General features: G+C 44.9%; 1 protein-coding gene across 1 annotated transcript; it reads right to left on the minus strand.

The window, feature by feature from the left end:
* Positions 1-1,192: 1,192 nt before the first annotated feature.
* LOC144610912 (dual oxidase maturation factor 1-like) lies at positions 1,193-22,402 on the minus strand. The gene is made up of 8 exons (XM_078429905.1): positions 22,186-22,402; positions 17,348-17,516; positions 14,144-14,201; positions 11,869-12,003; positions 10,861-11,074; positions 9,406-9,620; positions 4,510-4,685; positions 1,193-4,396 (listed from the first exon to the last, which is right to left on the minus strand). Exons 2-8 carry the CDS (start codon positions 17,492-17,494, stop codon positions 4,376-4,378), a joined length of 966 nt encoding a protein of 321 aa, XP_078286031.1. The 5' UTR covers positions 17,495-17,516; positions 22,186-22,402; the 3' UTR covers positions 1,193-4,375.
* Positions 22,403-22,642: the final 240 nt, after the last annotated feature.

Consider the following 22,642-nt stretch of genomic DNA (forward strand, 5'->3'; position numbering starts at 1 on the left):
CTCCTCCTTTTTTACTCTCTGTCCCCCCCCACCCCCCCCCCCCCCAATCTTTCTCGACCAGCAACCGCAGTTCCTTACCCGCACTTTTCTCTCTCATGCCTTCCTTTCTCCCTCACTTGACGTGATATGTATCTGCTACATTGTTGTCCCACACAAGAGCAGCATAAAAGAGAACAGGGTGAAAGATCTGGGAACTTGAGTTGAAAACCCTCCGTGATTATTGGGGAAAGTCATGTTAAGGATGTGGGCATCACTGGCAGAGATAGAGTTTATTGCCCATTCCTTATTGCCCTCGTCATGTAGGTTAATTGGCTTGGTATCTATACACTAAAACTCTCGTTTGTTTGTTTGTTTGTTCCTGAACTACAGCCAAAACGGTACACGATAGCGCGACAATTTTAGGCCCACCTTACTCACCGTTGTCCCTTCGGTGCTAATGGAAGAAGTTTCATTGAAATCGGTGTTATATTTTTAAAGTTATTCACATTTTAAAGTTTAAATCTATCTTCTAGGGAGGGGGGAGGGAGGGAGGGAGGGGAGAGGAGGATAAGAGGGGTTGAGGTGGATGGAGTGGGGGGAGGGGAAGGGGAGGGAGGGGGAGGAGAGGGAGGGGGGAGGGGAAGGGGAGGGAGGGGGAGGAGAGGGAGGGGAGAGGGGAGGGGGGGAGGAGAGGGTGCTACACCAATGCAGGAGTGGTTTGGGCCCAATGGGTCCACTTGGTCTAATAAGATGTAAAATTGTCCCCAATGTGTGTAGGCTTGTGTTAATGTGTGGGGATCGCTGGTCGGTGCGGACTCGGTGGGCCGAAGGGCCTGTTTCCGCGCTGTATCTCTAAACTAAACTAAAGAAAGTAAAAAGTCTGCAGTTAAAAGCAAAGTGCTGGAGGAGCTCGGTGGGTCAGGCAACATCCGTGGAAGGGAAAGGGACAGTGGAAATTTTGGGTCGAGACCCCACACCAGTCCTGATGACGGGGTCTCAACCTGAAACTTTGACCTTTCTTCTGCCTCCACAGTTGCTGCCTGTCCCACTGAGCTCTTCCAGTAGTTTGTTATTTTACTGCAGAATCTGGCATCGGCTTCCATCCACAGATTAGAGTACTTGCGTCCCGAATATATTCACCTCACTGTGAAGGTGGCTCATTACCCAAAGCTTTTACACATTCAACATCGCATTGGAAATATAGCAATGGCATTTTATTTATATTCGAAACAAATATAAAATTCTATACAAGTGCACATTCTCTCAACTTTGGTAAGTGAAGATTTGCAAAGAGCAATATTCAGATTCACAGACTGCCCAGGGAAATGAATGAAATGTATTTTTCCAAGTTGTATACATATTCAATAATTGTGTAAGGTTTATATAAAAATCCATTAAACCCATTTTCTCCAAACAAACGATAAAAGTAACTTGTTCCAGAGGTATTCTGGAATTATTCCAGCATGGTGGCACAGCGGTAGAGTTGCTGCCTCACATCACCAGAGACCTGGGCTCCATCCTGACTATGGGTGCTGTACGTACATAGTTTGCACCTTCTCCCTGTGACCGTGTGGGTTTTCTTCGAGTGCTCCGGTTTCCTCCCACACTCCAAAGACATGCAGGTTTGCAGAGTACTTGCCCTGCTGTAAAACTTTCCCTCGTGTGTAGGATAGAACTAATATACGGGTGGTATATTACGTTGGTCAGTGGGCCGAAGGGCCTGTTTCCACGCTGCATCCCTAAACTAAACTGAAGGTAGAAGGTTGACCCAAAACATCACCCATTCCTTCTCTCCAGAGATGCTGCCTGTCCCCTAAGTTTCTCCAGCATTTTGTGTCTATCCTCGGTTCAAACCAGCATCTGCAGTTTCTTCCTACACGTAGCGAAGGTGAACTGTGCATCCATTGAACCCATTACATAGCAAAACAAATCCTTCCGACTCAACTAACAATGGCAACATGACCGCTTGTGCCCTTTCATTAATACTTAACTGTTCTATCAATTGGTGGTCGTGATTTTTTTTTTTCCTCATCTCAGTCCTAAATGGCCTCCCCCTTATTCTTAAGCTGCGACCCCTGGTTCTGGACAGATAGACAGGTTTTGTGTCCGAGCAGAGCACATAAAAATGCAACGTCAAAATAAAGTTGCTGGCCAGATAACCTGAAAACAAAGCCTCTTGTACGCTCCTGCCAGCTTCTAATGGAGGTCAATGCAGGGGAATCGGTGGTGCGTGACCGTAGGAGATAAGAGATCGGATCTGGGGGAGGTAGGATTCACAGGATCCAAATGCACTATTACCAATCTGGGTCTTGCTAACCACAAGCCCGAGGATTAAACCTAAGATGTAGGATGGAACTGCAGATGCTGGTTTAAACCAAAGATGGACACAAAATGCTGGAGTAACTCAGCAGGACAGGCAGCAACTCTGGAGAGGAATAGGTGACATTTTGGGTTGAGACCCTTCTTCAGACTGAAGAAGGGTCTCGGCCCGAAACGTCACCTGATAAAAATTAATGTCAGGTTTGAGAGGAGGTGGTAGTAAACAGTTTCACTGACCTAGCGATGGGGATCTGACACTCCCTGCCAGAGAGGGTGGTAAAGTTCCTCCAATGCATGTTAAAGGTACCTGCACCAGTCCTAGCCAACAGTATCATGCACTAATAGCTGGGAAATGAGATGGAGCTGCATGTACACTATGGGATTTCTCTCGCACTATCATTTCTATGATTGATTCTATGATTAAAAGATATACACATCACAACCAGAGAAAAGGGAATATGCAACAGAGATAATAGAAACTCAAACTTATTTTGTACATGTGATTTGCTTGGTGGCAATTGGGATCCACATTAGATTTAGTCAGTATAAGAATATTTTAGTAGAAGAAATATCCAATTTCCACAATTTAACAGTATAAAATCTCTTCGTTCATATGAATCACAAAAATAGTAAAATATATCCACAACAGTAATTCAGACAGATTCCTCACACTGCAAAGATGCTTCTATTCCAAAGTGTGCTGATGAGTCACAGGGCTTAAAGTTGATTCATCTGCAGATTTATTGCGGTTCATCGGTCGGATCCTCCTCTGCTTCCTTCTCAGATGCCAATATGAACCCAAACAGAACTGCATTGCACACCACCTCCTGTGTCTGCTTTGTGAGACTGGCAATTCCTACCCAGGCAACCATTCTGAGTGCGGATAATCTGGCAACTCCAGTGCAAACAGGGGATTCAAATTGCCATGCTGGTGGTTTTCTCATTGTTCTCTACTTCCCACAAAGTCGGGATACTTCCTCTGCCACGTTGATGTTGCCAGGGCTAGGGGGGCTGCGCTACAGGGAGAGGTTGAGTAGGCTGGGACTCTATTCCTAGGGGTGCAGGAGGATGAGGGGTGATCTTATAGAAGTGGGGTGCATAAAATCATGAGAGGAATAGATCGGGCAGATGCACAGAGTCTCTTGCCCAGAGTAGATGAATCGAGGACCAGAGGACATAGGTTTAAGGTAAAGGGGAAAAGATTTAATAGGAATCTGAGGGGCTACTTTTTCACACAAAGGGTGATGGGTGTATGGAACAAGCTGCCGGAGGAGATAGTTGAGGCAGGGACTATCCCAACAGTTAAGAAACAGTTATACATGTACATGCATGGACAGGTTTGGAGGGATAAGCGGGCAGGTGGAACTAGTGTAGTTGGGACATGTTGGCTGGTGTGGCCAGGTTGGGCTGAAGGGCTGTATCACTCTATGACTCCCATTAACTATCCCGTTGTAATATTTATCTCGTGAGGTTCAAGTAACGTACATTTATCCTTCAACTGATGGGCGGCACGGTGGCGCAGCGGTAGAGTTGCTGCCTTACAGCGAATACAGCGCCGGAGACTCAGGTTCGATCCTGACTACGGGCGCCGTCTGTACGAAGTTTGTACGTTCTCCCCGTGACCTGCGTGGGTTTTCTCCGAGATCTTTGGTTTCCTCCCACACTCCAAAGACGTATAGGTATGTAGGTTAATTGACTGGGTAAAATGTAAAAATTGTCCCTAGTGTGTGTAGGATAGTGTTAGTGTGCGGGGATCACTGGACGGCGCGGACCCGGTGGGCCGAAGGGCCTGTTTCCGCGCTGTATCTCTAAATCTAAAAAATCTAAAACTGATGTTGGTTCAACATGCGCCTGCCATGAATTGGAAACCTACCAAACCGACCATTCACCTCGCAGAGGTGTTTTTTAAACATTAGAGTGACACAGAAACAAGGTTAGAACTATTAGTGTTTCTCCCCTCCCGTCTAACATCTGAAATTTAAGAGTGTTTGCACATTTGGACTTAAAGGTCCAAATGCAATGAGAATTAGACATCAAGAACATGCAGATCCATGGCCTGGGATCCTTTTCATGCTGATTACACCACATTTTCCACGGTCTGGAAATAAAGAACACAAACATCTAGGTAAGTCATGAGTATAGTTTAAGGGACTAGTATTGAAAAAAGTTTGAAAGTTATGTTTATTGGAGTTGGTAAAATGTTAAACTCACTTTCATTGGCATATCATCAGTAGGGTTTTCCTCCCGGAACTGAGCATTGTAATAATCTTCCCCATCCATGTCTTCATCATTGGCAGTGTTGATTATTAGGAAGACCTTGGTCAGAATGTGTGGAGCCCAGATGCTCAGTGCCAAAATGGTTATCCCGATAATTAAAGACAGCAAAGCTGCAACAACAAAGAGGAGAGAGTTATATTCTTTTCACTTTCCGAAATCTTGAAACTTTTGCATAAATGATTCACCAAACAATGAACAATTTTTTCTCTCTCCTGCATATAATCAGGTGAGTGGAACAGAGCCGATTCTGGTCTTTGTTACCAATGGTTAAGTCCCATCACCACCCTACTCTTAATAAGTTGGCCATTAAGTGGGCTCATGTTTAGGAAGGAACTGCAAATGCTGGTTTGCGGGATAGGCTGAGTTCTCTGGCTGGAAAGAATGGGTGACGTTTGGAGTTGAGACCCTTCATCAGAATGAGCGTCAGGTGAGAAGAAGACTCAGAGAATAAGGAAGGGTAAGAAAACAAGACATCAAAGGATAGTGGCCAGTGTGGACTCGTTGGGCCGAAGGGCCTGTTTCCGTGCTGTATCTCTAAACTAAATGGAAAAAACTAAACAGGCCCCTCAGCCAACCGTGTCAATGTCAGCTACCATGCCGATATAAACGAATCCCACCTGCCTGTTAATTCTGTGTTCGTCGTGGGCCTTAAGTCCCCTGTCCATCTTTGCTCCTCGGAATGCTAGCTGATTAGTTTAGTTTAGAGATACAGCGTGGAAACAGGCCCTTCGGCCCACCGGGTCCGCACTGACCAGCGATCCCCGCACATTAACACGACCCTACACATACTAGGAACAATTTCTACATTTACCAAGCCAATTAACCTATAAACCTACACGTCTTTGGAGTGTGGGAGGAAACCGAAGATCTCGGAGAAAACCCACGCAGGTCACGGGGAGAACGTACAAACTCCGTACAGACAGCGCCCGTAGTCTGGATCAAACCCGGGTCTCTGGCACTGCAAGCGCTGTGAGGCAGCAACTCTACCGCTGCACCACCGTGCCGCTGATACTGAGGAGTTAGGAAGGTGGGGCTCATGGAGATTAACTCCTTTAGATAAGCTGAAGCAGTGGGAGGAGGGATGGAATACAATGGAGCTCTGGTGAGTGATAAGGATTAAGTTGAGAGGTTTGGGAGGACCAAGGGTTGTCAGGCTGAGGGGGGCATCATATTTTGACAGGTCTACATTGGACATCAATAGGTTCATTGTTTGGGAATAGACTGCTTGCTCTTCCAATGGAAGTGGAATTCATTGCCACAGACACCTGTGGAGGCCAAGTCAATGGATATTTTTAAGGTGGAGATTGAGAGATTCTTGATTAGTACAGACATCAGGTGTGGTGGGGTGAAGGCAGGAGAATGGGGTTGAGAGGGAGAGATAGACGAGCCATGAATGAATGGCAGAGTAGACTTGTGTAGGAAGGAACTGGACATGTTGGTTTAAACCAAAGATATAGACACAAAAAGCTGGAACAACTTAGTGGGACAGGCAGCATCTCTGGAGAGAAGGAATGTGTGATGTTTCAGGTCGGGTCTGAAGAAGGGTCTCGACCCGAAACGTCACCCGTTCCTTTTCACCAGAGATGCCGCCTGTCCTGCTGAGTTACTCCAGCATTTTGTGTCTATCGGCGGAGTAGACTTGATGGGCCGAATGGCCTAATTCTAATTCTGCCCCTTGAACTTGAACTGATGAACAATGGGCACCAACTGGCTGAATATCTTGAGGCAAAGGTTGGACCTTCGTGTTGACTAGAGCAGAGAACACATCACATGAAGGGGAGGTGCTACATGATATCATTCCATTATGATCTTCTGGGTATTTCCGTTTGCCCCAGGGAGGTGGTGAAGAATTTTCCAGACATCATATGTCACCTCAGCTTGCCCAACCCTCTGTCAAACCGGCTCTGGAAGTAATTAGGGGCTCGTCTTCCCAGAGGGTCCAACTGAGGCAAGGTTGTGTACATTGTGAATTCCACAGCTGCAGATATTCAGTCAAGCTGAACTTGCAACTCACATTTCCAGTTTTCAGTGTTTTGGCATTTCTTGTAGTTCAAGACATCAATTGTCTCCAAAGCACTCCAGGCTTATCTTTTATTATTCAGTAGAACAGTGCGGCACGGTGGCGCAGCGGTAGAGTTGCTGCCTTACAGCGCCAAAGACCCGGATTCGATCCCGACTACGGGTGCTGTCTGTATGGAGTTCGTACGTTCCCCCCGTGACCTGCGTGGGTTTTCTCCGGGATCTCCGGTTTCCTCCCACGCTCCAAAGACGTACAGGTATGTCTTGGTATAATTGGCTTGGTATAATTGTAAATTGTCTCCAGTGTGTGTAGGATAGTGTTAGTGTGTGGGAATTGCTGGTCGGTGCAGACTCGGTGGGCCGAAGGGCCTGTTTCCGTGATGTATCTCTGAACTAAACTAAAGTAACCTTCACCCAATCTCTCCCAACTGGTTCCGTCATTCTTGTTGATCATTGCCTGATATCCATCAGTATCTCGCGATGTCAGCCCCACCCAAAAGCAGATTTCCAGCATTGTCAGCTGTTAGTCAGGAAACAAAATGACACCCTGCCCATATATGGCTGACCAGGTTAACTGCACTGCTAAAGAAGGCACAATGTGCTGGAGTAACTCAGTGGATCAGGCGGATCTCTAGAGAAGTGTGCAGGAAAGAACTGCAGATGCTGGTTTACATCGAAGATAGACACAAAATGTTGGAGTAAGTCAGTGGGACAGGCAGCATCTCTGGATAGAAGGGAATGGGTGACGATTCAAGTCGAGACCCTTCTTCAGACTTGACGTTTCAGGTTGGAACCCTTCTTCAGACAATCCATGTCCTCCAGAGATGCTGCCAGGCCCGCTGAGTTACTCCAGCACTTTGTGTCTTTTTTTTTGTAAACAAGCGTTCGCGGTTCCTTGCATCTCCATTTAACAGTAATGCTGACCACCTAAGGACGGCTCAAGTCTTGATGGTAAATGGAGTTGTAGGTGTACAGACCTATGACATTATGAAGCAAAAGTCAGAACAATTCTTACCACTTGTAACTGTAATTGACCCTATAACACGTAACTAACCCTTCATTTTAGGCTTATCTCTTGTCAATTCACCAGGAAAGCTAAAAAAGGGGTCACATTTGCCAATTGGTTCCTTAAGGACGAGGTGGCGCAAGGGTGTGGTGACTCTTAGCTCTTCCCAGAGAAGGATCTACTATCATCCGATACAAACTCTCTACTCTTCAACATCTCTTTCCTCTCTATCTATTGCACTTGAGTTTGAACTGGTTGTACAGTGGTGCATCAGATCAGTTTGGATAGCATGCAAAACAAATATTTTCCACTGCATCTCAATATGGGGCAGCACGGTGGCGCAGCGGTAGAGTTGCTGCCTTACAGCGAATGCAGCGCCGGAGACTCAGGTTCGATCCTGCCTACGGGTGCTGTACTGTACGGAGTTTGTACGTTCTCCCCGTGACCTGCGTGGGTTTTCTCCGAGATCTTCGGTTTCCTCCCACACTCCAAAGACGTATAGGTTTGTAGGTTAATTGGCTGGGCAAATGTAAAAATTGTCCCCAGTGGGTGTAGGATAGTGTTAATGTGCGGGGATCGCTGGGCGGCGCGGACCCGGTGGGCCGAAGGGCCTGTTTCTGCGCTGTATCTCTAAATCTAAATCTAAATCTAAAATCTAAAATCTAAATCTAAAAGTACACACGACAATAAATCTAAACCCCCCAAAACCTAAACCTAGCCAATTTGCAAATGTTATCCCAATTTTTAGCTTTCCTGTTGAATCTAAAGTAAACAGCAGTGAATTAAACAAATTAATTCATCCCCCAGCTCCAAGGAACGGCTGCATTGGTCAAGTTAAGAGTATTTTATTGCCAGCCTTGGAGGGCATCTACACCACAGAAAAGCTACCAGCATCCACAAAGACTCTTCACACCCCTGGAACAGTCGGTTTGAACTTCTACCATCGGGCAGACGATACAAGGCCTTCTACGCCCGCACCTCCAGACTCAGGAACAGCTTCATCCCCAGGGCCATAGCTACTATGAACCGGTCCTGCTGAGCCGGATGGTCACATCGCACAGTGAACCGGCACAGACCTACTGCACTTTATTCTGTTTAAAACTATTCTAATTTGTTTCATTTGGTTGTATAAATTAATACTGACTAGCTAATTAATTTATTGCATCGTATGGGAGGCGCATTCCCAATCTCGTTGTACCCCTGTACAATGACAATAAAGATATATTGTATTCAGAAATATGGCCAAAACTGTGGTCAGAAGGTAAGTTATAAGAGGGCATCCTAAAGGGGGAGAGAAAGAGAGAGGGGGGGCAGAGGTTTTGGGAATGGATTCCAGAGCAAGGGGTCTAGGCAGATGAAGGTGAAGCTGCAAAAAGCAGTGAGATTAATGTCAGAGATGCATGAGACCTTATGGAGATGTGAGAGGGATTTATAGTCAAGGGAGTCAAGAATGTTTTATTATCAGATGTCCCAGATGGAACAATGAAACTCTTACTTGCAGCAGCACAACAGAATATGTAAACATAGTAGACACAAAATACTGGAGTAACTCAGCGGGTCAGGCAGCATCTCTGGAGAGAAGGAATGGGTGATGTTTCGGGTCGAGACCCATCAGGGTCAGAAGAAGGGTCTCGACCCGAAACGTCACCCATTCCTTCTCCCCAGAGATGCTGCCTGACCCGCTGAGTTACTCCAGCATTTTGTGTCTACCTTCGATTTTAACCAGCATCTGCAGTTTCTTTTTCCTACACATGTAAACATAGTAACCTGTAAACAATATAATCAACGAGTAAAACAATGTTTACCTGTTGCCAATGCGAGCCAGAAGGATGGACCAAGGCTGCTGTCCAATTTCACTTCATCGAACTGGATCGCACAGAGTTGTGACTTCCTTGTTGTGCCGAAGGAGATGAGTGAAAATATCATGAATGTACCAGTTACCAGTATCATGTAGGCTGCGTATACAAGGACATTGAGCCAGATAAGGATGTTGGAGAGCATCCAGGTAACGAGGGCAACCCTAGAGAGCAGCAAAATGGAACAAAGTCAGTTCCTTAATCTCCAAACGTCAGAAAACACCTGTACGTATTTCTTTTGCATAACGTGGAACAAGAGGGTTAAATTGTCAGGCTTGGTTATGACAATAGACAATAGACAATAGGTGCAGCAGGAGGCCATTCGGCCCTTCGAGCCAGCACCGCCATTCAATGTGATCATGGCTGATCATTCTCAATCAGTACCCCGTTCCTGCCTTCTCCCCATACCCCCTGACTCCGCTATCCTTATGAGTTCTATCTAGCTCTCTCTTGAATGCATTCAGAGAATTGGCCTCCACTGCCTTCTGAGGCAGAGAATTCCACAGATTCACAACTCTCTGACTGAAAAAGTTTTTCCTCATCTCAGTTCTAAATGGCCTACCCCTTATTCTTAAACTGTGGCTCCTTGTTCTGGACTCCCCCAACATTGGGAACATGTTTCCTGCCTCTAAAGTGTCCAACCCCTTAATAATCTTATACGTTTCGATAAGATCTCCTCTCATCCTTCTAAATTCCAGTGTATACAATTTGGTTTCCCCAAATATCTAATCAAGGCTTTTAAAGTGTAGGTTGAGAACAAGAATTCACGAACATTCTTCTTCACACACAAATCTGAAACTCGTCCGACCGCCCCCCTTATCCCATACCAGCACCAACCTCACTCCCATCATGTTCCAAGCTCACCCTCCTTCAGTGAAACCTACCGAATAGTGAAAGGCTTGGATAGAGTGGATGTGGAGAGGATGTTTCCACCAGTGGGGGAGTCTGGGACTAGAGGTCACAGCCTCAGAATTGCAGGACATTTCTTTAGGAAGGATTTGAGAAGGAATTCCTTTAGTCAGAGGGTGGTGAATCTGTGGAATTCTTTGCCACAGAAGGCTGTGGAGGCCAAGTCAATGGATATTTTTAAAGCAGAGATAGATAGATTTTTGATTAGTGCGGGTGTCAGGAGTTATGGGGAGAAGGCATGAGAATGGGGTTAGGAGGGAGAGATGGATCAGCCATGATTGAATGGCGGAGTAGACTTGACGGGCCGAATAGCTTCCTTTTGCTCCCATCACTTATGACCTTACGAAATTAATGGTGTTGGAGTGTTGAAATCTTGCTGCACAGCTGGAGAATTTAAGTTCAATTCATGATATGGAAACTGGAATCCCATCATGGCATAGAGCTGTCCCACCCCTTCATCCTTAACGTTTTTGGTTCCTTAGTTTGGTAACTTACCACATTGTGGCTGAAGCATAATGGCTCGACACCCTGTACTGTGAAAAAACACCACATGGGCTGTTCGGAGTGAATTTTTCCGCGATGTACAGGATCGGGTCGGGAAGGCCCCTCTCCAATCCTTCACGATATGCGTTGGCAAAGCTGTTACCATGTCTCCACAAAAACTCTTCATTGTAGTTGATGGTTTCATTCTGCTGGATTTCAGGAACTCCTGCAAGGAGATTTTATTATGAGATGCTTCAGAACTTTAGCTAGTTCTCTTGAAGTACTGTTTTGCAACCAATAGATGGCTCCACTCAGGGAGTGAAAGTTGGTCTACAGCACAGGTTATCACCGCGACTCTCTCTTTTATTTTATTTTTCAACCCGAAACTTTACCCATTCCTTCTCTCCAGAGATGCTGCCCGTCCCGCTGAGTTCCTCCAGTTTTTGTGTCTATCTTTGGTTATTGCTGCATGTGTCTTTCTGTTCAGGGACCTTGAGTGAGTATTCATACTCTTCCTTCGTATTCCAGTTACTATTTAATGAATTGAACTTAAATCCTCCTCTTGTGGAGCAGGATTTCAACATTCCCACACCATTAATGTCACAATGTTATAAGTGACAGGAGCAGAATCATTCACTGGGTTAGGAACTTTCCCCTCCCTCCCCTCACTTTAAGTCTGTGCTCCCTGGTCTTTCGACAGTTTCTCTCTAGCTACCATAACTAAACCCATCACAATTTTAAATACTTTTTGTGAGATCTGCATTCTGGAACGAATACCACGGAAATTGCAGAGCCACCCGATGAAGGGCAAGTGGGAATGGAAGTGTGTCGGAAGGAACTGCAGATGCCGGTTTACACTGAAGATAGACACAAAATGCTGGGGTAACTCAGCGGGACAGGCAGCATCTCTGGAGAGAAGGAATGGGCGACGTTTCGGGTCGAGACCCTTCTTCGGACCGAGAGTCAGGGGAGAGGAAGGCACAGGGATATGGAAGGGTAAGGTGTGAAAACGATTCCTACCTTTGAGGGTCACATTTAGTCCTGAAAACCCGACATGAATCCCGACTTCGGCATTTACGTTCACATTGCTGAATGATTTATACGTTGTGTTCACTGTGGCATAGCCGTTTTCCCAGTTATTGCTGAAATTAACAGCTGCAAAGAGATGTAAAATGAAATGGTTGGAGTCCAGCATTGAATATGAAAACATACTTTAAAGGTCCCACATTACTGCTTTGTAACCAACCATTATGACTATCCTATGAATTGCGACTGTCCAACCATTATGAATTGTCCTAAACCATAGCCAGACGTCATCTAGATTTCCATTTATTTCATTTGTAACACCTCTTGATTCTGCTTGGAGTTGTTCTGTCACTGAGTGGAGATACGTGAAGTTACCTTTTCCTTCCTGCCACATTGATCAGCTGCTGGCATAAATGAAGTAACAGCCTTCTCCCATTCATTCTTCCCATAAGTCTGGTCACATCAAGTCAAGTTCATTGTCGAAGATAGACACACAAAATGCTGGAGTAACTCAGTGGGACAGGCAGGACCTCTGGAAAGAAGGAATGGGTGATGTTCCGGGTCTTGACCCTTCTTCAGACTGAGAGTCAGGGGAGAGGGAGACGAGAGATATGGAAGGGTAATGTGTGAAAACGACAGATCAAAGCAGACAATAATCAAGGAAATGTAGAATGTTCATGTGTAGGAAGGAACTGCAGATCCTGGCTTAAACTAAAGATAGACACAAAAAGCTGGAGTCAAATAGCATCTCTGGAGAAAAGGAATAGGTGTCGAGACCCCTCTTCAGACGCTATGTTCAATGTTCATTGAACAATGTTCATTGTTGGCTGAGGGGAAGGTGACAACTAGGCATACAATCAGTAAAGTTAATCAGGAGGAGAGTAAAACTAGTCGGAAAACACACGTGGCTGTGGTAGCGAGTCAGGGTTAAAACGTGGTCAGAGAGTCGGTGAGCAGGGGAATCACAGAACAGCAAGAGAGGACGTTGACAGAAGGAATGGGTGATGTTTCGGGTTGAGTCCCAAAGGGTGGCGGGTTTTTTAATTAATTGGCCACTGTAAATTACCCCTGGTATGCAAGGAATGGGTGAGGAAGTGGGATACATAAAACATGTGTGTGAGGGTGACTGATGGCCTGCGTGGACTCGGTGGGCCGAAGGGCCTGTTTCCATGCTGTATCTCTAAACTAAACTAAAACTGGGTCCTTGGTCTCTACAGAAATTCTGATGGGAAGGAACAATTAGTGTCCATTCCTCTTCCTCCCCCTCAAACCCTACCTCACTTCTGCCCTGGTTCTACATTTATTCAGAAAGGTGTTGTACCCTGACTCCCATCAGGAGAAAAACACCAGTGCACTTTACTGCACCAATTTGGAGTTGGAGAACCCATGGGGTTCTGGGATGGCAATTAATCAGTGGCACATCAAGCAATAGTATAGTCTGAAGAAGGGTCTCGACCCGAAACGTCACCCATTCCTTCTCTCCAGAGATGCTGACTGTCCCGCTGAGTTACTCCAGCATTTTGTGTCTATCTTCGGTTTAAACCAGCTTCCGCAGTCCCTTCCGACGTAGTATATCAATCAATCTCATTCCAAAAATTAGCAACCCAGCCACCACCTTAAACATTCACACCCTTCACCATAGGTAGGCACAAAATGCTGGAGTAACTCAGCGGGTCATGCAGCATCTCGGGAGAGAAGGAATGGATGACGTTTCGGGTCGAGACCCTTCTTCAGACCTCAGAGTTACTCCGGCATTTTGTGTCTACCTTCGATTTAAACCAGCATCTGCAGTCTTTTCTATGTACTGTGGCTACATACGTGCCATCTAGAAAATGCACCACAGTTTGTTAATCTGACACCACCTCCAAGACCCCTGCAATCTCTGCCACAAAGGCAAGGGATGTGGGAGCACCACATTTCACAAGGTTCACTGCATCCTGACTTGGAAACGCATTACTGCTCCTTCATTGTCATTGGATTCAAACTCAGGTATTCTCCATCTAACTGGAGGACCTTCAACAGATGGACTATAGCAGTTCATGAAGAACAATAGAGAGGGCTTAAATGTTCCTTTAATTCTGGGCTTTGAACACTGCCTTCAGCTGCAATGTCAAAATTCCCTCCTCAAACATTGCTTCCTTTGAGACACTCTTTCTGTAGCTTGCCAGCAATCATCTCATCCTACTAAGAAATGAATAAGTTTGTTTTACTAGTTACTACACAATTATCATGAACGAGTTTCAACATGGGTGGGTGTGGCAATACTCACCGACAATAACAACTCCAATAAAAAGACTTAGAGTTACCCTTGCAAGCCAGTGGAGTCTCTGGAAAAAAAAATCACACAGTCAAATCAAGTCAAGTCAAGTCACGTTTATTTGTCACATACACACACACGATGTACAGTGAAATGAAAGTGGCAATGCCTGCGGATTGTGCAAAAAAAAAGACAATTACAGCATATAAATTAAAATTTATACAGAAAAGAAAATTTAGTCCCTGGAGTTATAATAGTTAACAGTCCTGGTGGCCTGTGGGAAGAAACTCCGTCCCATCCTCTCTGTTTTCACAGCGTGACAGCGGAGGCGTTTGCTGGAACAGTCCGTTGCTGGGGTGGTAGGGGTCCCCCATAATGTTGCTGGCTCTGGATCTGCACCTCCTGATCTATAGGTCCTGCAGGGGGGCGAGTGTAGTTCCCATAGCCTTCCTGTCCTGGGCAGAGCTGTTCCCAGATTGAGATGTTGCCGGACAGGATGCTCTCTACAGCCCCAGAGTAGAAGCACTGAAGGATCCTCAGAGAGACTCTGAATTTCCTCAGCTGTCTGAGGTGGTAAAGGCGCTGCCTTGCCTTACAGTGCGATGTGATAATTGATGATTCAACATCGTATTCACCATGAAATTGAGATGAAGTATTGGAAAAATGGCTTTACAAGAAATAGAAGTAAATGTAAGCTATTCATCACCCCACCCCTCCCTGTATGCCTTATACTGCCATGCAATATTCAGATCAAGGTTTATCTTTCACCTCGGGACCTCTTTCCTGCAGTAATCCACTATCTCCTGGTTTCCTTAATATCCAAAGAACTATCGATCCAGGTATTGAATCTTTGCAGTACTAGCCTCCCTTGTGCATCTTGCCTTCTACATGTTGTATATTCTTTGGATTCTCTCAGTTCCCTACATATCTGTTCATATGTTGGAGAACGTGTGACACCAACAACCTTGTACAGACACGTCTAGTTCTGTAGTAGCGAATTAATCACATTTTACTCAAAGTTTGAATATCTCCTTTTGAGGACAAGCGCAATAAAAGTTTAGTGACTGCAATTCACAGCAACATTCCAAACCAACAATACATTTAGAGCAAGAGAACATCTCAGTCCGCCTGGGCTGACCTGATCTCCCGGTTGCCAAACACTTTAATTCCTCTTCCCATTCCCACACTGACCTTTCTGTGCTGGGCCTCCTCCATTGGGCCAAATGCAAATTTGAGGAACAGCACCTCATATTTCGCTAGGGCAGCTTACACCCCAGTGGTATGAATATTGACCTCTCTAACTTCAAGCAACCGTTGCATTCCCCCCTCTATCTCCGTCCCTCCCCCAGCCAAGTTGTGGTGCAAGCTTCAAAGTCGTCTTGTTGCGTTTCATTGAATGTAACTCGTTTTCACCTCGCCCACAGCGAACAATGGCCTGTCTCCTTGATCATCGTTAATTTTTTGCACATCTTTCATTCATTTGTTCTATATCTCCCTATATCACCATCTATATCTCTTATTTCCATTTCCCCTGACTCTCAGTTTGAAGAAGGGTCTCCACCCGAAGCATCACCTATTCCTTTTCTCCAGAGATGCTGCCTGACCCGCTGAGTCACTCCAGCTTTTTTTTGTGTATCTTCGGTTTCAACCAGCATCTGCAGATCCTTCCTACATATCTTGTCTTCCATTCCCCTTTAGAAAATTTCCGCCCTTTCATTGAAATCTGCTGAAAGGAACAAAGTCCTTTGATCTAGACTCACATGCTGGACTGCTTTAAAATAGCTCAAGGTCAGGGGCAGACTGAATCAGAGGTTGAGGTATCTAAAATAATTCCACAATTGGTGTTCTCCCCGTGGGAAGATAATGAACGTGGAACTAGTGTTTACATTAATGTGTCAGAAAGAACTGCCAATGCTAATTTAAATCGAAGATAGACACAAAATGCTGGAGCAATTCAGCAGGACAGGCAGCATCTCTGGAGGGAAGGAATGGGTGTCGTTTTGGGTCAATATCTTGATATCTTCAGCTCAGACACAGAATAACAAGTTAGCTCACTGCTGACCGGAACATGACTCCACAGCTGTACTGTGGTTTATTCAATCATTTACAATCCTCCAAGGTGGCGCTATTACAACTCCTTCCACCCTAATAAGAAAATTATTTCCTGGTGGACATTTTGTTTTGAATATAACCAACGGTATGAAATTATTACAATCTTGTCTGATAGTTTACTTTTATATAACCTGAACAAAATGAGGGCATCATGCATCTATGTTGCATATACAATGATATGTACATTTCAGGAAATAACTTCACAAATGTAACCTAACCACTGGGTTTCTCCTTCTTTCTGGATATCTTCCCTGACCAAAGGTTTCTGACTGTTTAGAACCACTTGGACTCATTTTTAATCGAGTCAAGCCTTCCTTTTGACCTACATTCATAGATTCCAGTCCATCAGTCAATTCAGTCTTCTTCAGACTAAGAGTCGGGGGGGGGGGGGGGGGGGGGGAGGAAACGAAAGGTATAGACGGTGATATAGAGTGATATGGAACAAATGAATGAAAGATATGCAAAAAAGTAACGATGATAAAGGAAACAGGCCATTGTTGGTTGTTTGCTAGGTGAGAACGAGAAGCTGGTGTGTCCTGGGTAGGGTTACTCGAAGTTAGAGAAATCAATATTCATAATACTGGGTTATAAGTTGCACAACCCAAATTGGAGGAACAGCATCTCATATTTCCCATTTTGCTTTGTCTATCTACATTAATATGGTTTGAGGTGCTTTTGCCCCCATGGTACAGAATCATACCGATGCTGTCAGAGACCAGCTTATCTTATCCCTTTGAAACATGTGTTCAATTAGTCTCAGTGCCTTGCTCTTTCCGCATGGATTATTCACCTGTTTCTTCCACCCTTTAAGGAGTGTATGCCAGACTATAATAACTCATTGCTCAATAATATATTTGTTATCACCTCTCATTCTTTTACTGCCCACATTAACTCCATGCCTCCCATTACATATCTATCCAACAATAGAAACAGTTTCCTTTTATTAATTTTTTCAACCCCCCCCCATAATTTCTTTTATTATTAAATCCTATTAAATCTTCCCTTAACCATTCATTAGGGATTTAGTGGAAGCTCCATCTGAAGCCTTTGAATTCCCAAGAGATTGCTGCAGAAGTAAAAACACTAAATAAGATAGGTACTTACTTCAGCTCCACGAATGCCAATGAGTATTATGAGAAAAGACACCAGGAAAACTAAAAAGATGATAATAACCACAATTTCAATGGTGTTGAACCCCACTGGTCTCCGTGGTGTTGGGTAGAAGGGGTACAGGCCATCATAAAAGGTCATCTTTGCTGTCTCTTGTGGTGGTCTGAAATACATGACATTACAGAGTGCAATGAACCATATTCTGTACGGAGATAGTGACATTAGAGGAGGTTGCTAAACGCTAGGTAATTAAGCTAAAGGGTTGTTTTTATTAACCTAAAGGGTTATGAAGATAGACACAAAATGCTGGAGTAACCGAAGAAGGGTCTGAGGTCTGAAGAAGGGTCTCAACCTGAAACATCACCCATTCCTTCTCTCCAGAGATGCTGCTTGACCCGCTGAGTCACTCCAGCATTTTGTGTCTATCTTCAGTTTAAACCAGCATCTGCAGTTCCTCCCTACACAAGGGTTGTTAAGAGACAGAGATTCTGGGATCCGGAGCAAAAAACAAACTGCTGGAAGGATTCAGTGGGATAGGCAACATCTGTGGAGGCAGAAGGATTGTTGGCATTTTGGGCTGAGAGCCTGCATCGGGACTGAGCGTCTGAAGGGAAGCTGAACTAAACTAGAAGAGGTGAGGGGCTTGGGTGAGCCAGAAGATGGAAAGCGATGTAAATGCAGGTGAGAAGGAGATTGTTGGGTAGATGATGGAAAGCGGGAGAGGGACGGGGTAAGAGAGTGAAGGTTGAGATAGTGCAGGAGGGTAGGGGGTGGTTTGTGGAGGCAACAGAGGGCTGTAGACCACGGAATCTGATAGGAAAGGGGATGATGATGGAACTGGATAAGGGGAGGGATGGCGGGTAAATGGGAGCAGTGGTGGGAGGGGAGGGGAGGGGAGGGGAGGTGATAGGGTACCGAGTGGATACAGTGTTTGGGTTGTAGGCAGGCGGAACCAGGTGAAGGAAGGAACAGAAAACTGCGCCACTAGGTGCAGGGGAGGGGTTGGAAAGAAAGGTGTGTGTAAGACCTGGGTGGATGAGAGGAAGAGAGAAAGGAATGTTGTAGGTTCCCCAAAATTGTAGGATTCAATGTTCATGCCCTAGGGTTGCAGATTACCCATGTGAAATATGAGGTGCTGTTCCTCTAGTTTATTTTAATTTTAGATTTAGAGATACATTATCGGAAACAGGCCCTTCAACCCACCGAGTCCGCACCGACCAGCGATTCCCGCACATTAACACTATCCTACACACTCGAGGGACTATTTTGCATGTATACCAAGCCGATTGACCTATAACCTGTACGTCTTTGGAATATGGGAGGAAACTGAAGATCTCGGAGAAAACCCAAGCAGGTCACGGGGAGAACGTACAAACTCCGTACAGACAGCACCTGTGGTCGGGATCGAACCCAATCCTTTCCACTCGTCACTTTAATTACATGTTTCAATATGTCTTGTTTTATGACTATTGGCAGATCAATTTCCCTCCTGGGATAAATAAAGTTCTATCGTATCGTAATCTTTTCTCTCCTTTTGATCCTCCCCGATCCGCTTTCCAAGCCTCGTCCCCCATCTCCTGTTACCCAGTATTTCTTCACCTTCCCAGTCTAGCTCCAACTGGTCTCACCCACACACTCAATCCACTTGGTCCTGACCCTCTCCCCTCCCTCACTCTTCCCATCCACCCAGTCTACCTCCTTGGCACTTAAAAAAAATCAGATTGTATAATCTGCAGCCCTTTTGTGGACTCCACTAATCGCCTCCCAACCTCTGTCGCTACCTTCACCCCCTCTCTCACCCGGCTCTAACTGACCATCATCCTCTCCTCAGCTTAATCCATGCATCATCTGACACAACCACCGTCCCCAGCCTCCAACTCCCCCTTACCAACTCCCCTCTCTCCCTCGTTCGCCCCTTCACACTGCTGGCTACCTTCCCTTTGCACTCTCAGTCCTGATGCAGTGTATCAACCCAAAAGACTGATTATGCCTTTGCCTCCACTAAATAGTTTTTGTACTGGGTGTACTCCTAAAATTACTGCCTTACAAGGCACAGAATCTGCAACTCCGTGATAAATATTCACATGAACCTCAAATTACTAATTTCTGGGTAGTACATTGCCGCAAGGGATAGAAGCCTGAGCTAATGATCCTCCCCACTCTAATACCTTTTGCGCTTGTTCTGTGACATTCTGAAGCAAGTTACCACTGTTTTCACAGTATTTTCAAAACTCAGAACACCAAAGAAACGTTCACATTATAAAGTTTTTAAGGATGTGGTGACACAAGGAACAGCAGATACAGGAATCTTGAGCAAAACACAAAGTGCTGGAGGAACTCAGCGGGTCAGGCAGCGTATGTGGAGGGAATGGACAGGTGATGTTTTGGATCAGGACCTTCTACGGTCTGAAACATCGACCCTTCTTTGACCCGAAACATCATCTGTCCATTTTCTCCACAGATACTGTGTGACCTGCTGAGTTTCTCCAGCACTTTGTGTTTTGCTGTGAGAAAGTGGTGCTTTACCACAACCAGAGAGCAGTGCTGAACTACTATCTACCTCTTTGGTGACCCTCGGACTATCCTTGATCGGACTATCCTGGCTTTACTTTGCACTAAACGTTATTCCCTTATCAGGTATCTATGCACTGTAAATGGCTCGATTGTAATCACATATTGTCTTTCTGCTGACTGGATAGCACGCAACAAAAGCTTTTCACTGTACCTCAGTACACGTGACAATACACTGAACTGAACTGAACTTTAATGTACAGATCACTTGTCCAGCCCAATAATCCTTTAATTTATGGTTGAACCATTATGAAGATAAGTGGGTTCTAGGTAAGTGTAAAGTTAAAATGTAGATGGGCTGATTTGTAGATAGGCTGAGTTGTGGATAATGTGGAAAGTTGTCAAAGGATATGGCGGGATATAGATCAGTGGGAAATATGAGTGGAGAAATGGCAGATGGAGTTTAATGCAGGCAAGTGTGAGGTGAGATCAAAAGTAAGGTGAAGGTAAGGCAGGGTCCTTATGGATCAGAGGATGCAAGTCCATGGTTCTCTGAAAGTGGCAACTCAAGTAGATAAAGTGGGTAAATAAATAATATGGTATACTTCGAAGGTAGACACAAAATGCTGGAGTAACTCAGCAGGACAGCATCTCTGAAGAGAAGGAATGGGTGGCGTTTCGGGTCGAGACCCTTCTTCAGACTTCAGATGTGGTATACCTGCCTTTATCAATCAGGCATAGAGTATACAATAAAAGTTATAGCAGCATAAACGTTTGGTTAAGTCACACATGGAGCAGTTCTTGATCACCATATTACAGGAAGGATGTGGATGTTTTGGAGAGGGTGCAGAAGAGGCTTACCAGAATGCTAAGATAGACACAAAAGCTGGAGTAACTCAGCAGGTCAGACAGCATCTCTGGAGAATAGGAATAGGTGACGTTTCGGGTCAAGACCGTTCTTCAGACTACCCTAATATGGTGCAGATCTCCCTCTCTTTGACAACTGGCACTGATGATTTAGCCAGGATCACTATCCTGCTAAGGCACTCCACAGAATAATCTTTCAGCTCCCTTACATAAAGTCTAAGAATGCTGGATTAGAGCATATGAGCTAAAAGGAGATATGAGATAAACTTGGGTTTATTTTCTCTGGAACTTCAGAGACTAAGGGATCTGGTAGAAGTACATAAAATAATGAGAAGCATAGGCAGGGTAGAGAGTCAGTCTTTTTGTGCTCAAGGTAGAGATATTAAATACTAGTGGGTGTAGCTTTGTGGTGAGAGAAAGTTTAAGGAGATTTACGAGGCAGTTTTACACAGAGAATGGTAGGTGTGTGGAACAGCCTGCCAAGGGGGATGATGGAAACAGATACGACAGCAACATTTAAGGGGAGTACAGGGATTGGAAGGATATGCATTATGAGCAGGTTGATTGGATTTTTGTTTACATTAGCATCATGGTCAGCAGAGATGCTGTGGGTATTGTTCTATGTTGTAGGTAAATACATGGATAGAGAGAAGAGAGTTACTGATGAAAGATTTCATAAAACATTAATTCCATTTCTCTCTCCAGTCTGACCTACTGAGTATTTCCAGCATTTTTTGGTTTTATTAAATTAGATAGAGATTTCTTTGCAAAGACTTTAGACTTCTAACCATCTGATCTAAAACGTTTATTTTCTACTCCACAGTGTTCTGTTATTCAATTATTTTAGATACCTCATCCCCAGATTCAGGCTGACCCTGACCCCAGCTATTTCAAAGCTGTGTAGTCTGTGAATCTAGATCAAAGGACTTTGTTCCTTTGCATCCTTTCAGCAGATTTGTAATAATCAGTGAAGGGGCGGATTTGTTTGCCAAAGGGGAACGGGAGAAAAGATGTGTAGGAAAAAATGTTGAGCCATTTTTCCGACACTCCATCCCAATTTACGATCTTGAATCATCGATTATCGTCTGACCCGCTGAGTTACTCCAGAATTTTGTGTCAATCTCCACAGACGCTGCCTGAACCACTGAAATCTTCCAGACCCTTGTGGTTTTGATCAAGATTTCAGTGTCTCCAGTCTCTAGTATATTCAACAAAACGCAGAAAGTCTAACTCCTCCCATCTCATTCGTCTTTGCAGAACTTCTCCAGGGCATTTGCTTCTTAAAAATAAACATAATTACACCATTTAATATAAATATTCCCCCTTTTTTCCCCCCCAGTTCCGAATCTGTGATTCTGGTGAACATCTATAGAGTGCAATAAAGCCATACGTTTTAGTCTTGGCACCGTATTTATGCATGTTCCAAAAGAGCAAACATTTCAATTTAAACTCACCTGTTCAGAGAAGGCACGGCACGTCTAGTCTGAGCGAGAGCTAGCTCCTTTTGTGAGCTTTCCCGGAAGGTTTGGCACTATCTGTACAGTCACTCGGTAGCTGTCTTCCAATTATGCAAATATAGTTCCTCCCTCGAAGGCAATAGAACGGAAGGAATGCGGGTTATTGAAGACGTTGTCAAAACTAAATTATTTCCGCCTGCAGAAATCCTTTGAGTTGTTCATTTTCAGGGCCAGCTGACTCATGCTCTTTCATGCCCCGGACAAAGGGCCTATTTATAATTCCAGTCGCTCTTCCTGGATGTCCCACAGTTAACACTCGCTCACCCTGGCTCTGTTCGCGAAGGGTGAATGTGGAATACAATCTGTAGCCTCTGTGAGTTCTCACAAGAGGCAAGAGTTAATCCTCAGATAGACACAAGAAGCTGGAGTCACTTAGCGAGACAGGCAGCAGGTG

The sequence above is a fragment of the Rhinoraja longicauda genome, chromosome 38, assembly GCF_053455715.1.
Source record: "Rhinoraja longicauda isolate Sanriku21f chromosome 38, sRhiLon1.1, whole genome shotgun sequence".
In the NCBI taxonomy this organism is placed as follows: Eukaryota; Metazoa; Chordata; class Chondrichthyes; order Rajiformes; family Arhynchobatidae; genus Rhinoraja; species Rhinoraja longicauda.